We start from the raw sequence: 14,000 nt of genomic DNA, 5'->3' as shown, positions 1-14,000 counted from the left end.
GGTCAACCACTCACCGCAAGCACAACTGCGGCCAGACCCCTACTCAGCGCTTCTCCCAGGAGGGCCGTAGCTCTCCTCTGCCCTAAGAAATCCAACCCTGCTCTAGCCTCACCTCTGTTCCAGCCAATCCACAGACTCCAAAACACCTAAACGGCCTGTTTCTAAACTGCAAATGCTTATACATCTGGCCTCTTCTCTTACACCGTTTCTGAAAACTGCTATAATGGTTTCCAAAGATCCATACCTGAAGGGCCTCACCTCAAAATTCATCTTTACCTTCATATTGGGCACACGGCCACAGTTACACTCCACCCTGTGTGGTCACGCAATGCTAGTTTTGGTGAATGTGATGGAGAAACGATAGTGTAACTTCTAGGTCATTTCCAACATAAAGGTAAGTGTTGCCTTGTTGCCTGTGACTTCGGATACCCTTCCCAATGAATGGAATGCAGATAGGGAGACTGCTCTAGCTCCAGCTCTGCCCACGGGTGGCAGGGCCCCATCATGGAAGGACGTGTCAGATGCGAGAAATAAACCACTTATTACACCACTGCATTCTGGGTCTCCTCCTATAGCAGTTTAACCTTTACTCTACTTAGAAAACCAATGCAAATTAATTTTTATTGAGTATGAGACTGTTCAAGGTATACTGCCCTAAATTTCTTTGCAAAACTGCCAAATGAAACAGAGAAACAAAAAGACCTTTGAAGAAGTTCTCATTCAGAGAACCCAATGACAGGGTTACCTGCCAGAGCCCTGCCAAGGCCGGCCAGCTGGTCTGCGCCCAGGTGAAGCTGGGCCGCCACGCAGAGAGCGTGCTGCCAGCTGCCGGCAGCCAGGAAGGCATCCAGAGCTCTCTCGTGGGCACCGCAGCGGGCAAACACGAGCCCCGCCGGCTCAGGGCGGTGCTCCTGCAGCAGGTGCTCCCCATAAGCAATGCTGACATCCTGTGAGGAGAGACAAAGGATCGGTGAGGAAAAGTGCCAGTCATTTTTTAAATCTGTGATGTAGGCTGCCTTAGTCACTATATTTGAACTCTTGCATTACTTAGAAAAATCTTACAGTCGCTTAGTGAATTCAATTATCCTTCCATTCAAAACCCTACTGAGGCTGTGCCATTTATTCACTCAACAATTACTGGGGACTATTCAGGGCAGTGGGAGTGATGCTGCAATATGAAAAATAAAACCAGTGAGCAAGAAAACAAATAACAGGAACCACCGCCAAGTTCCTGCTCTTGCGGCAATAAAGGACTGCTAGTGGCAAAGGCAGAGCTGAGAGGAGAATCAGCCATATAAAGAGTTAGGGAGAGTGTCCCAGCTGAGAGCACAGAGGCCCGTGGCCCCGGCAAGAACGTGTGCAGAACACACAGGAAGGAAGAGGCAGCGAGGCCGGTGCGGCTGAAGCAGAGAGAGCGCAGGGGAGAGGAACACACAATGAAAATGAGAGCAAGAGGCACCCACTAGCCAAAATCTCTGCTGCCCGGTTCAGTATTAGGCAGGGACACAGAAAGGGACAGAACATGGGAGCCTTCCACTGCCTGCTGGGAGAGACAAATCAGCAACTGAGCACCACCACGTTAAAAACAAGGGACCCGGGACTTCAGCGTTTGGAACGTCACCCAGCTTTCTGCCGGAGGAGGCCTGAGAGTGTGAAGGACAAGGGGAAGGCGGAGGGCTGGCAGAGCGCCGATGCTAACGCAGTCGGGGCGGCTCACAGAGAGATGTGTGCCACTGGCAGACCAGCGGAACTGGGGGTGACAATGGCCCGGAGAGTGGTGGCTGCCAGCCTGGGCCCCATATCCCAGGTTAGCCACTGCGCAACCGAGGTCCCTGGGCAAGTCGTATCCTTATTTGTAAATCACACACACTGCCTATCAGGTTTTTATGAGAATTAGATGTTTTTTTAAGCTTATAAACAAAGTATCTGATGTATAAGAAAAGCTAAACAGATGTTTGTTTAAACAAACAAACCAAATGTTACCCCTGTATCCTGAAAGAAATGAGCAAGCCCTGCCCTTTCCAGGATGATGGGCTAGGCAGCAGCGAGGCTGGGCTGCAGGAGGGGCCCGGGGTGAGGAGGTTTCTGGTCTGAGCACAGTCTTCAGAACAGGTCAGGGCCATCCTCCCGGACCAGAGGTTCAAGGTGAGGCTAGGTAGTCTCAGGATGAATCTTGAAACCACGGACAGAGTCATGGACTGTCACCCCTCAGGACCCTCACCCCTTCCAACTGAGGCACACAGCACAACAGGGGAGCCGCATTTCGGGGACCACACACCTTATACTGCTGCGAGTTCGGGGGGTATATCTTCAGAGCTTCATTATACAAGCTTTTATCTTTTATTAAGTTTAAGCATTCTGGGAAGTACTCGGGTCCTGCAGGGAGAAGATTCATACGTACACAAGCTTAGGACTTTGGAAGCGGAAAGAATTTCTCTTTTACCAACGGTCCCTAAACAAGATCAGTAAGGGACCTTTTTAAGACCTGCATAATCAGAGGATCTGGAGAATGGAATCCAGAAACGTGGATTTTAATGAACAGCATTGCAGACTCTGAGTTATTAGAAGCACTGACTGGGGTCAGAGTTGTACTCACAGAGCATTCTACGCTACACTGATAAATGACCATGCAGCCCAGTTTGCTCAACCTGCTCAACAGGAGTCACCTGGGGAGCTTATTACACCTGCACAGGCCCGAGTGCTACCGGCCCAGCGAGTCAGGTTCCCCAGGGAAGCAGAGCGCGTGCTGACCGGGCGCCCAGGTGGCTGTCTCTGCCCGTCCCCGTCTCGGCCCCCAGGAAAGACACACGGGCCAGGGACAGGGTGAAGCAGAGCAGGGGCACCATGCTCGTCCTCTCGGCCGCTGAGGACTAACACCATGGCTTTCAGGGCACCGCCAGTGGCCACCTCACTGCACACAAGCCAGGTTTCCCCCAGGTGTTCGCAGACACCTTGAAAAGGGTGAACAATCGACTGATCTGATGGTGGGACACTGAAGTGAATTCAGGAGCTGACGTTCTTCAGCCACAAAGAATCTGCTCTGCCTTCTCAGCCGCGGAGCTCTTCAGTTCTTTAAAGGCACCTGCTCTACGCTCAGCCTCTCAGATCGCAGAGTAAGGGGCATGCGTGTAGCTGTCCAAGTTTTCAGGAGTGGAAACTGAAATCAACTCGGTCTAACCTAACATTTTAATGTATACCCTGCACAGTTCCAAGGAAAATGTGAAGCAGAGATAAACATACCAATCCTCAGACTTACCGCATTTGCTGAGGTGGCCAATGGCTTTTTCGTACCGTTTCAAGTACTTGTCTATGGTGAACCGCTGATAATTAGTTTCCATTTTCTTAAGTGTATTAAGAAATGGAAGATATTCTTTGGGATCCTAAATTTAAAAAAACACACACAGAAACTTTGTGACTACATTTATTTATAAACAAATATATAATTATAGCAGTAAGTCCAAAGCTACATAATTTTAAAAATATGTACCATATCAACATATTTTATATATTATATAAAACTCAACTACATAATTCGACTTTTGACGAAAATGCTTTAACATATAGGATAGGTGTTATTAGTTTTCATTAGGAATAATGACTATCTCTTACCTAATTCTCAAAATAGCCACGTATTTCATGGGCTAATAAGGAAAACAAGGTTCCAATCTGTAAGATAGTCAACAAATGCAGCCAAGTTTCTCCTAAAACTGCAAGGCAGGCGCTCAGAACAGTTCCCATGACACGCCACGCCCTCCATTTGCAAAGGCAGAATTATCCTGAGTGGACACGAGCCTCTGTGGCCCTGCCAACCGAGCTCTATGCACTGACCATCCCCCGCTCGGTGCCACGCCACAGGAGAAACCATGCTCTTTCTAAAGAAGAGGTGCTTCCTGTGCTAATTCAGTTCCACTGGCAGGCAGGATGAATATACACATAAGAACAATAAAGGGGGAAAAAAAACAAGAGTAAATAATTAAGTGTTCATGCATGTGATGCAGGGGACACCTACAAGCCAAAACATTCAATCAACAAACATTTAGTAAGAGCCTGCTATACGCAAAGACTGCAGCACGACCTCAACCTCAGGAAATGTCACCGAGGAGACAGACTGGGACGCAGGGCAGGCTCTGGGTGCAGTGAAGCACATGGGGTCAACTTCTCCAGTCCCCGGGCGGTGGGTAGGGAGGAAGGAATGGCTTGCTGAGTGGATGCCACCAAGGCATCCTTTGACCAAGGTGAGTGAGAACTGGCTAGGTGGACGGGGAGGGTGAGAGCGATGGGAGCCCGTGGGCCCTGGGCCCTTTACAATGTTATATGTAAAGGTGTGTGGTGGTTGGGCCAGACAAGCACTGCTTTCCTCCAGGGAACAGAAAGAGGGACAGCATCAGCAATGACAACAGATACACGGGGAGCAGACCACGGAACACCATGGCTTCTGAACCTGATCCTGGAGACATGGGGAGCCCATGAAGGATTTTAAACAGAGGAATGAAGGATCAAATTTTCCTTTTTTGAAAGATCACTCTGGCAAGAGCAAAGAAAGGAATTGGTAGGGGATGAAACTGAGGCTGCAAAATAGAAAAAATGTGCAGACCAGCGTTCAAACTTTTTGACGACAGCTTGCGAAGGTGGGACAAGAGGCACCGTGTTTCAACCTTCCCCTGAAGAAGTGAGCTACAAGAGAGAGGTCTGAATCTGAAAAGGAATGCTTTATTTCCTTTATAAAAGGAGAATTTGTCCATACATATGCCTATAATCTTAAAAATAACCAAGTAATTTTACTTCACTTGCTCATCCTCACAGTCAAAACACTTAGATCAGCACAGCACTTTACAGAGAATGGCACTCAGAGCGAGGCCCCGCCCGCTCACAGAGCTGCCTGCAGGCCTTCCGACCGGACAGCACCAGGCGGAACTCCGCACTAGCAGGAGCGAGGGTTCGTGCTACCATGGTTACAGACACAAGAACCAAACAGAACCAAAGAGACAGCAAAGTAGCAGCTCCACACACCTTCTGTGACTTCTCAGCTACCATAAGGACCAAATCAAAGTCATAGGTCCCAAGAGAATGGTCATATAATTCATTCACATCCACCAGCAGCAGCAAATACTTCAAGGCCTCTTCTGCACTCACAGCATCAGGAACAGGGGGAGCATTTCCTGTCAAGTGTCAGAAAACAAAACAGAACCGAACCATTTGGGAGAAACCCCCATACCAGAGGCAGCATAACCAAAAAGACAAAGTAATAGATTTTCTCACAGTTACACGCTTTCGACTCTTTTGTACATGTTTTGTAGGGCAGCACTCAAAAAACTAACAGATCTTAACATGGCACTCAATGGCCATACCATACAGCTGTGCTGAGGCCCTGGCCCCTGTCGGTGCCATCCCCCGGAGACTGAACAGTGACAAGCCCATTAAACACTCTGTGAACGGGTCTCTACCTTGGAGCTCGTGTACCTTCTGCAGCACAATGTCCAGTTCCGGGGTTGTTTTCTTCACGTGAGAGGTGAGTATCGACAGGCAGTACCTGAGGCAACAAGCGAAGACCACCCCAGGATAAGAAGGGTGAACAGACAACTGTACACTGTTATTGCAGACGCCACCAGTGCCGGCACACGTACCTGTCAGCGTCGATGCTCTCCATGGCCGCTCTCATAGCATCGCAGATAAGGTCTACTTTCCTCCCTGCGGGGTCCCCAGGCCGTTGGACAGTGCTGGCAATGGGTGGAGGGTACATGGTCTTGGTGACATCTTCTTCCCTAAGAACAAGTGTGCATTAAAAGGTCACTCACTGAACATGTGTCCCCGCTCTCAAACGACACCAACATAAACCCAGGTGTGCTGATGAGATGATAAATAAAAATAGCTCCTGGAAAACAGTTCAATTATGAAAATACTCATATAAGGTAAAAACATGGAGAAAACAATTGAGAAATAAAATCATGTCCACAAAAGACATGTGCAGTAATACTCATAGAAGGTTTTAGGTCCAGTCTGGGTGTGAATAAACAATTATAGTACACACACACACACACACACACACACACGTATTTTCTTTTTTTTTCCTAACAACTGTAGCATATTTACACAATGGCGTACAAGATGAACTTGTAATAAATGCAGAGTGGATGAATCTCAAGATGCTACACACTAAAGGAAAGCTTTATTTAAACAGAAAAGTGAATACTATATGAGTCCATGTATACAGCTCTTGAACATGCAAAAGTGATCTATGGTGTAAAACTCAAAAAAGTGGTTGCCTAGGGGACAGCAACTGACTGAGCAGGGGCTGGAGGGAAGTTGTGAGATAAAGAGAAGGTCCTCTTGGTAGGGGTTTAAGTTGCATGGAAGTATATACATTTGTCTAAACTCACTGCATGGTACACTTACTGATCTGTGCATTTCATTAGAGGCCCCTACACAAACGACACATTCCTACATAATGTCATGCAAAGTGAAATGCTGAGACAAGGCAACTGATGTCTACAGTTCCCTTGAAATTTGTCTAACAGCATGATGAATGGGCAGATGATCAACAGTGATAAAGCAAATAAACATGAATTCTAGAATCTAGGTGCAGAATGCTCATCTGACAATTTTCTCAACTTTACTATGTGTTTAAAATATTTCATTAAAAAGTTGGAGAAAAAAATCAATGCAGACAGAAAAAGACACCATTTGATTTTAATCTAGCAAGAAAAAGTTTTACATGTCCATCTAAAAATAGTCAAATAATAATTCTTACCTACATACTTTAAAGTCTTAGTTTTAAACAGACTAGTTATAAAAAGGAAAAAAAGGAAAAATTCCAGTACATATTACATTTAAGAGTTTTAGTGAAATTTTTCCCATCTACCTACCTACCTACCTAACCTACCTACCTATCTGATTTCCTTAACTATAAGAGAAAATTATATATATCATACATTCAAATTACTTACTTCAATTCTGTGAAAAACAAATTGATATAATTTACAGAATCTATCTGTTTTATGAAGGTCTCCACATTTTCAAGAAACACCTATCCAAAAAAAGGGAACAAAACATTTAGTTCAGGCCACATGCGTTCCAATCTAAAACAAGATGGGGTAAACAGCAGAGGCAGAAGCTTACTTTAGGATTATGATCATGAATCAGGTTGAGATTAATCCTCAGTTTTCTCATGCATTCAAATGCTTCTTTAAACATAAGTCTGTGAAGAGAATGGGTAGAAAAGGCATTCACAAACACTAAGCTCCCAAGACCCAGCACATTTTCATTATACAAACCAGTTCTAATTAGCTTACAGCCCAAGTGCCAAACAATCACAAATGGATTTCCACTCTGAAATCACAGAATAGAAAAATCGAATACCAAACTCATTTACCTTCTTACAAGGTATGATGTAGTCATTAGTCACCATGGCAGGCTAAGGACTACATCCTCAACTACATACGAAAGAAAATCATCAAGGAATTTTGGTCTACTTCCTTTTCTAACAAAATAATACAAAGTTCCCCCCACACAGATTCCAATAATGGATCATTCTTTCCTAACAGTGGCGCAGGCATTTTTGGGTGATAGTCCCCCTGTAAATCTGAAAGCCTTGGGCCTTCTGCCCAGTTAAACATACAGATACAGTTTGGTCTGGGTTTATACACAGTTTGGTCTGCACAATTTCCCTGGGTTTACAGGCCACGTAAAGCCCTTCGGATCCCACAGGCTAGGAAGCTCTGACTGATGGGACGAGCCTCATGATTCTTTCTGCTGGAAACATCAACTATGCACGTGGTATTAAAATTAAAGTATGGGGGAAAAATCCTCTGCAAATCTGATTGGCGACATCTGTAATGAAGTTTTTGCAGACTTTAAGTTTTAAATCCTTTAAAAGAATACTTACTGTCTTCACACAGAAGTCATAACAAGCTCGTCTGACCAGGCGGTAGCGCAGTGGATAGTTTCGGACTGGGAGGCGGAGGACCCAGTTTCGAAACCCCGAGGTCGCTGGCTTGAGCGTGGGCTCATGGGGTTTGAGCAAGGCTCACCAGCTTGAGCCCAAGGTTGCTGGCTCGAGCAAGGGGTCACTCGGTCTGCTTTAGCCCCCCCCCCAGTCAAGGCACATATGAGAAAGCAATCAATGAACAACTAAGGTGCTACAAGGAGAATTAATGCTTTTCATCTCTCTCCCTGCCTGCCTGCCTGTCCCTATCTGTCCCTCTCTGTCTCTGTCACAAAAAAAAAAAAGTCGTAACAAGCTAACCAGTCACATGCATGGTACTTACTTGTCCAACCACTTCCGAACCTGAGCTAAAACCAGGGCTCGATGATGAACAACTTCTAAGTTTCCCCTTGGCATCTTAAAATAAATAAATCCAAGCAATAAAGTTTTAATTAGATAGAAAACATTTAAATACCCAGGACACACAACTTTATCTAACTTCACAGTGAACTACCACAAACACCATAAAGTGAACACACTTTTAGCAGAAGACAGCAGTTGTGCTCAGTATTTCTTGTGACTTTCCAGAAAAGCTTCCCTATTAGCTTTCCTGGGCAGAACCTGTATGAACAGTGCTTTGTATAAAGCTAAAAGAGAACCTAGCAAGGAAAGATTTATAATAAATTATTGCAAATAATAAGAGAGCGTAAAATACAATCTGCAATAATTGTTTGGTCTTGACTGTCCAACAACAATCAGAAACACAGCGGGAATAATCAGCTTACCTGTAGTATCAGCTTCGTGTCCTGGGGCACAACAGTGACAATGCGGGATCCCCTCTCCACCTTCCGCAGAGTTTCCCCATGAGACACGTGACTGCTGCTCAGACCCGCCTGTAATGCTGAAGACGCCATTGGCTAAGCCTTGAGAATCACTGTCAGACAAGCCACTCTCCATTAACTGCAGCTGAAACTGCATGTTACCCGAAGACAAGAGAGCTCCTTTGCTCCCCACTCAACCTCAAGACCATTCCCCTTCCTGGTAAACAGTCTCAGCCCTCGAGCGGGCTTTCCCGCATATTCACATACACAACTTCTCAGCTGATTGGAAAACACAGGGAAGGCTGGGCAGCCCCTCCGTTTCTTAGCACTATAATCATACCAGTGAATTTCCAGGTTAGAAGCAAAGACAATAAATGGGGATTTTTAGAATAAGGAACTTGCACACACATGCGTGCACACACATGAGGGGTGGGGTTGCCCTTGCTATAGAAGAAAAAAGGGAGCCGATTACTCCACGGGATAGAGTCCTTCAGGTGGTACAAGGATGGCCACAGTGAGAAAAGGAAGGTTATGGAGAAGTTAGAGCACAGTCCCAGTTTGGTGTGTGTTTAACTTTAGAACAGAACATTCTGCTTAATGAAGACTTCCTTCTCAGGAAGTCTTTGCTAACTGGTGTGGAATGACTTAACTGAGATAGTATGCTGAGACTGGGGACTAATTGAACACTAATGGTTTTCTCCAGTCTAGGACTCCAAGATCAAAAGCTTAAAAGTCAACAAGACTTCAAAGAACAAAAGATATTTGAAAAGGGACTATTTTCTATTTCACACACTGAAAACTTACTTTTGAATGAAGCATCCCTCAGGCAAAAACACTGGCAGGTATGAGAATGCGTTGTCAACAACAGAAACTCATCGTATACTGCAAATGATGTGATGTTTGAAGCAACCTACGAGGCAAGGGAGGCAAGGGGGACACTGAGTTTTATGCTTGGAAGCAACATGGAAAAGGACCCAGCACCAAATCAAGCCTTTATACCTCATTGTCATTGATGAAAAAGCGACACTTGTCAGTTAGACCAAGGACACATTCCTGCAAAGAAGTAAGACTGAAATTACAAACAATTCTAACCAAACTAGTTAAACTTAACTTTCCTATTACACAGTTCTACTGGCCTATAATTTCACATGTGTAATCGGGACTGAATATATAGATATGTAGGGAGTGACTGGTCCAGTGACAGGTGGAGTACGATGCCACCCAACCCATCAGCAAGCCCTGTCACTTCTGTCTTCAACGTATATTTCAAATACGTCACCTTTCTGCCCTTGCTGCCTCCACTCCAACAGTCACTTCCACTCTCATTCTTTTCCAATCTACTCTCTACTGGGCAGCCAGAAAAACCTTTCCAACCATGAAGCAAATCACATTACTCTACTGATAAAAAATTATGAATAGTTTTCCTTTGTTAAATAAAAAAACCCCACATTCCATCCTACGGCCTTTCACTAAGCTCCAGCCAGACTGCTTCCATTCAGTTCCTAGAATAAGCTGAGCGCTTTTCAAGTTCAAGGTGTGTACAGCCTTCTCCCTGAACACGTTCCCCTCCTCAGGGATTGAGCTCTCTTCCTCCACCTCTCCGCACAGACAGCACCCCAACACAGAGCTTTCCCCCAGAGCAGGTCTCCCCATGCTCACAGCTGCCATCCTCCAGTGAGCCCCCCACCCCGCCCACTCTCCCCCATCACAGCCGGCTCATCTGCCTCCTCCCATCGGAGCGGACAGTCAGATCATCTGCTGACAGATTACGAAGTCCAGAAGAACAAGGGATTAAACAGCTGTTTTGTTTTATAACAATTGTATCCTATCACCCACCACAATTACAGGTATTTTAATATTTGTTGAATACAACCCACTGAATACTACTTCCAAGATTATATTTTTGCTGCCCCTAAAAGATATTTAACTTTGACTGTTCTGTACAACTGGGGCTAAAAGTCTGCTAACTACATTCTTCTATTTTTAAATTTATACCTCCAAGAAAGGAGAGAAGTACATTGCATGCCAGACAACCTCTTAATCCCATTTCACAGATGAAGAAACTGAGGCTCAGAATAATTGATAACTTCTCATTGTTACCTTAAGATTTAGTAAGAGATCCACCTCCAAAGCCCACACTCGTTCTACCCAACGTTATCAGATCCTGGGTCACTGCTTTAAGGGTGAATTGTTCTGCCCTGTGTCACTTACCTCCCCTCCAATCACGGCCAATTCAGTCTGTGTGCACGGATGAGGAAATCGAACCGGCAACCCCCCCGGGTTCTTCCAGGGTTCAACTGCCAGAGAGGGTGACTCTGCAGGGTGGGCAGATGAAGTTTACAAAGAGCTGACGTGCTCTTTTTAAAAAACTCACATTATTACTTGCTAAAACACTTAACATGCAATTTGGATTACTTCCAAATGTATTCTGGAAACTCATTATTAGGGTGCTCCAGTTCATGACAAGAGAAAACAGAGCAGAAAACACCTGCCAATTCCACGTGATAGCTGAGGGTTTCCAGAGGAGTTAGAAGATCTAACAATGCAGCAGACAAGGTACAAGTCACGTTTCAGAATTAAACATCCACATAAGTCCATGAGTTCCTAACATTCTGATACTCACCCCACAGGTACTTCAGTATCTGGCCACCGGCCAGCTGCAATGCTACTGACTTGGTCTTGGAACTGCAACACAGGCTGATTATCACCCCATCCACTGTCACAGAGGAGCTGGCAAAACAAAAAAGGGAGGAGGGGAATGTGAGCAGACAGTTTTTCTCAAAAGTAGTGACATTTCACTGACTTTGCAAATAGAAAAAGAAACAAGCAATTTTCTTTTGGTGCTGCTCTGCTTTTTTCAACACAACACACACAACACACACACACACAGTGATGAACCACTGTGCCATGGGCCCAGACAAAGCAGTCACCTGTCACATCACACTGTTTTCCACGACACAGATGAGCTAGGTGTCTACATGGGGAAGTCATCACTCCTATTCTGGCAGCACTCATTGTAACTTATCACAACTTATTACAATTTATCACCTTCATTAGACATACCTGGTGCCAATATTATCTGTCTTCTTAAAATATAAACTGCATTAATAAAGCAGTGTATCTGTAGGAACATACAGCACTCTCTTAATCACTATCATATTCATTCATAGAAATTTGTGGGTCTTCATTAACCGGAAGAGGGGAATCTACTATTGCCATTATATCATATTTGCTCCTGAGTCAGTGAACAGAGACTAGATGTGTATTAAAGGAAGTGGAAGAGGTAGCAATAAAATCAAATGGTACCGATGCTACATCTAATCAAAGAGTTTTTAACCAATCTACAAAATACTCAAAAGCACTGGCCAGTGGCTCAGTGGATAGAGCATAGGCCCAACGTATGGACATCCTAGGTTCAACTGCTGGTCAGGACACGCAGGAGAAGCGGGCATCTGCTTCTCTCCCTCTCCCCCTTCTCTCCCTCTCCCCCTTCCACAACCAGTGGCTCAACTGGCTCGAGCACAGCCCCGGGTGCTGAGGATAGCTTGGATGGTTCGAGCATCTCAGCCTCAGGTGCTAAAAATAGTTTGATATTCAAGCATCAGCCCAAGACAGGGTTGCTGGGTGGATCCCAGTCAGAGCACATGTAGGAGTCTGTCTCACTGTCTCCCCTTCTCTCATTTAGAAATAAAGGGGAAAAATATACCCAAAATGTTCCAAATTTTGTGAGGATAAATAATCTGTAAGGGAACAACTCTGGAACTAGACTTGCTGGAACTGGACCCTGGTTTCACCTGTGTGGTCTCAGGCAAGTTACTTAAGTGCTATGTGTCTTAGCTGTCTCAGTTATAGAATGCTAACAGTACAAAGTCTGAGGGGTATTGTGAGAAATAAGTGAATACAGGTAAAACACTAAGAAGAGTACCTTTAAAAAAGCACTTGCTGTAGTAAGTGTAAGCTATTAAGAGCTATAAACTAATTGAGGGACTTTATATTCCTCAAAGATGTTAACATTCTACATATATGGACAAAACAGTCTTTCTTGAGAAACAAAACTCAGAGCAACAGAAACATATTTTAAATAACTTCTCATTCCCTTTACAGTAAATGAGATGACTGCATCTAGCCTTTTCTTCTATAAAGAATTCTAAATTTTGAAAAGTAGAAACTTGCATAATTTAGGCATTTCTAATGAAAACTGCTCTGCTTTTCAAAAATAAATCCCTGGTTATGTTTAAGTGCTACATGTAGCCACAACATTTTCTGCATTCAGGCATATTCACAAAAAGCTTTTTAAAAATATAAAGCATTACGAGTCAAAGATTAGAGAAGTTCGTAACTGGGGGAGAGTAACGTCAGCATACGCTTCAGGGGCCACGCTTTGACACTGGAAACCGGAGCCCATCACAAAACTGCCGGGACAGCACTACCAACTGCACAAAGCGGCTCACAGTGCAGAAAGCAGCAGTCATTAGCTAGAGCCTGTTACATAACAAAGATGCAGTCAGGAATCGAAATGAAACTCACAGCCAGGGAACAGTGGAATTTTAGCAAAGAAAAATAGAGGAATTCTATCAAATGCAATCGACAATGACAGAAAACAGATTTCTGGTTGTCTGGGGATGTGGTAGGCATGGAGGATGTTACCAAGGGGCATAAAAATGTTTGTGGGGAAAGCCTACATTCTATTTCCTCACTGTATGGCTTCACTGATATATAGATATGTCAACAGTTATCAAATTGTACATACATAACTTGTGCAGTTTATTGTATTGATTATACCTTAATGAAACTATACAATTAGAAAATAAAACGATAGGGCTCTGGCTGGTCAGTCTGGCTTGTGGAAGTTTCAGGTCCAATTCCCAGCCAGGGCACACAGGAGGAACACCCATCTGCTTTTCCATCCTTCCCCCTCGTTTCTCTTTCTCTCTCTCTTCTCTTCTCACAGCCAAGGCTCCATTGGAGCAAAGCTGGCCTAGGCACTGAGAATGGCTCCATGGCCTCTGCCTCAGGCGCTAAAATGGCTCTGGTTGCAATAGAGCAACGCCTCAGATGGGCAGAGCATCGCCCCCTGGTGGACATGCCAACTGGATCCCAGCCAGGCACATACAGGGAGTCTGTCTCTCTGTCTCCCTGCTTCTCACTTCAGAAAAATAAATAAATAAATAAATAAATAAAAATAAAAAACAAAGAAAACAAAAAGATAAAAAAGATGAAAAACAGACTTTCCAGTAGCAAATGTAGTCAAGTATTAA

At 44.6% G+C, this 14,000-nt stretch overlaps 1 protein-coding gene across 1 annotated transcript in view; it reads right to left on the bottom strand.

The window, feature by feature from the left end:
• Window positions 1-14,000, bottom strand: part of ELP1 (elongator acetyltransferase complex subunit 1) — a 65,446-nt gene that overhangs the window by 22,363 nt on the left and 29,083 nt on the right. Inside the window, exons 15-28 of the mRNA XM_066367495.1 lie at window positions 11,366-11,472; window positions 10,954-11,057; window positions 9,742-9,795; window positions 9,547-9,652; window positions 8,707-8,822; window positions 8,265-8,338; window positions 7,117-7,195; window positions 6,945-7,024; window positions 5,625-5,762; window positions 5,445-5,530; window positions 5,011-5,159; window positions 3,257-3,380; window positions 2,279-2,376; window positions 746-947 (exon numbers count right to left, since the gene is read on the bottom strand). Of these exons, the coding sequence (XP_066223592.1) occupies window positions 746-947; window positions 2,279-2,376; window positions 3,257-3,380; window positions 5,011-5,159; window positions 5,445-5,530; window positions 5,625-5,762; window positions 6,945-7,024; window positions 7,117-7,195; window positions 8,265-8,338; window positions 8,707-8,822; window positions 9,547-9,652; window positions 9,742-9,795; window positions 10,954-11,057; window positions 11,366-11,472 (1,517 nt within the window). The remainder of the gene's footprint in view (window positions 1-745; window positions 948-2,278; window positions 2,377-3,256; window positions 3,381-5,010; window positions 5,160-5,444; window positions 5,531-5,624; window positions 5,763-6,944; window positions 7,025-7,116; window positions 7,196-8,264; window positions 8,339-8,706; window positions 8,823-9,546; window positions 9,653-9,741; window positions 9,796-10,953; window positions 11,058-11,365; window positions 11,473-14,000) is intronic.

Source organism: Saccopteryx leptura, chromosome 2 (assembly GCF_036850995.1).
Source record: "Saccopteryx leptura isolate mSacLep1 chromosome 2, mSacLep1_pri_phased_curated, whole genome shotgun sequence".
Lineage (NCBI taxonomy): Eukaryota > Metazoa > Chordata > Mammalia > Chiroptera > Emballonuridae > Saccopteryx > Saccopteryx leptura.
Note: the sequence above shows the minus strand (reverse complement) of the source record. Positions and strands in the feature narration are given on the sequence as shown.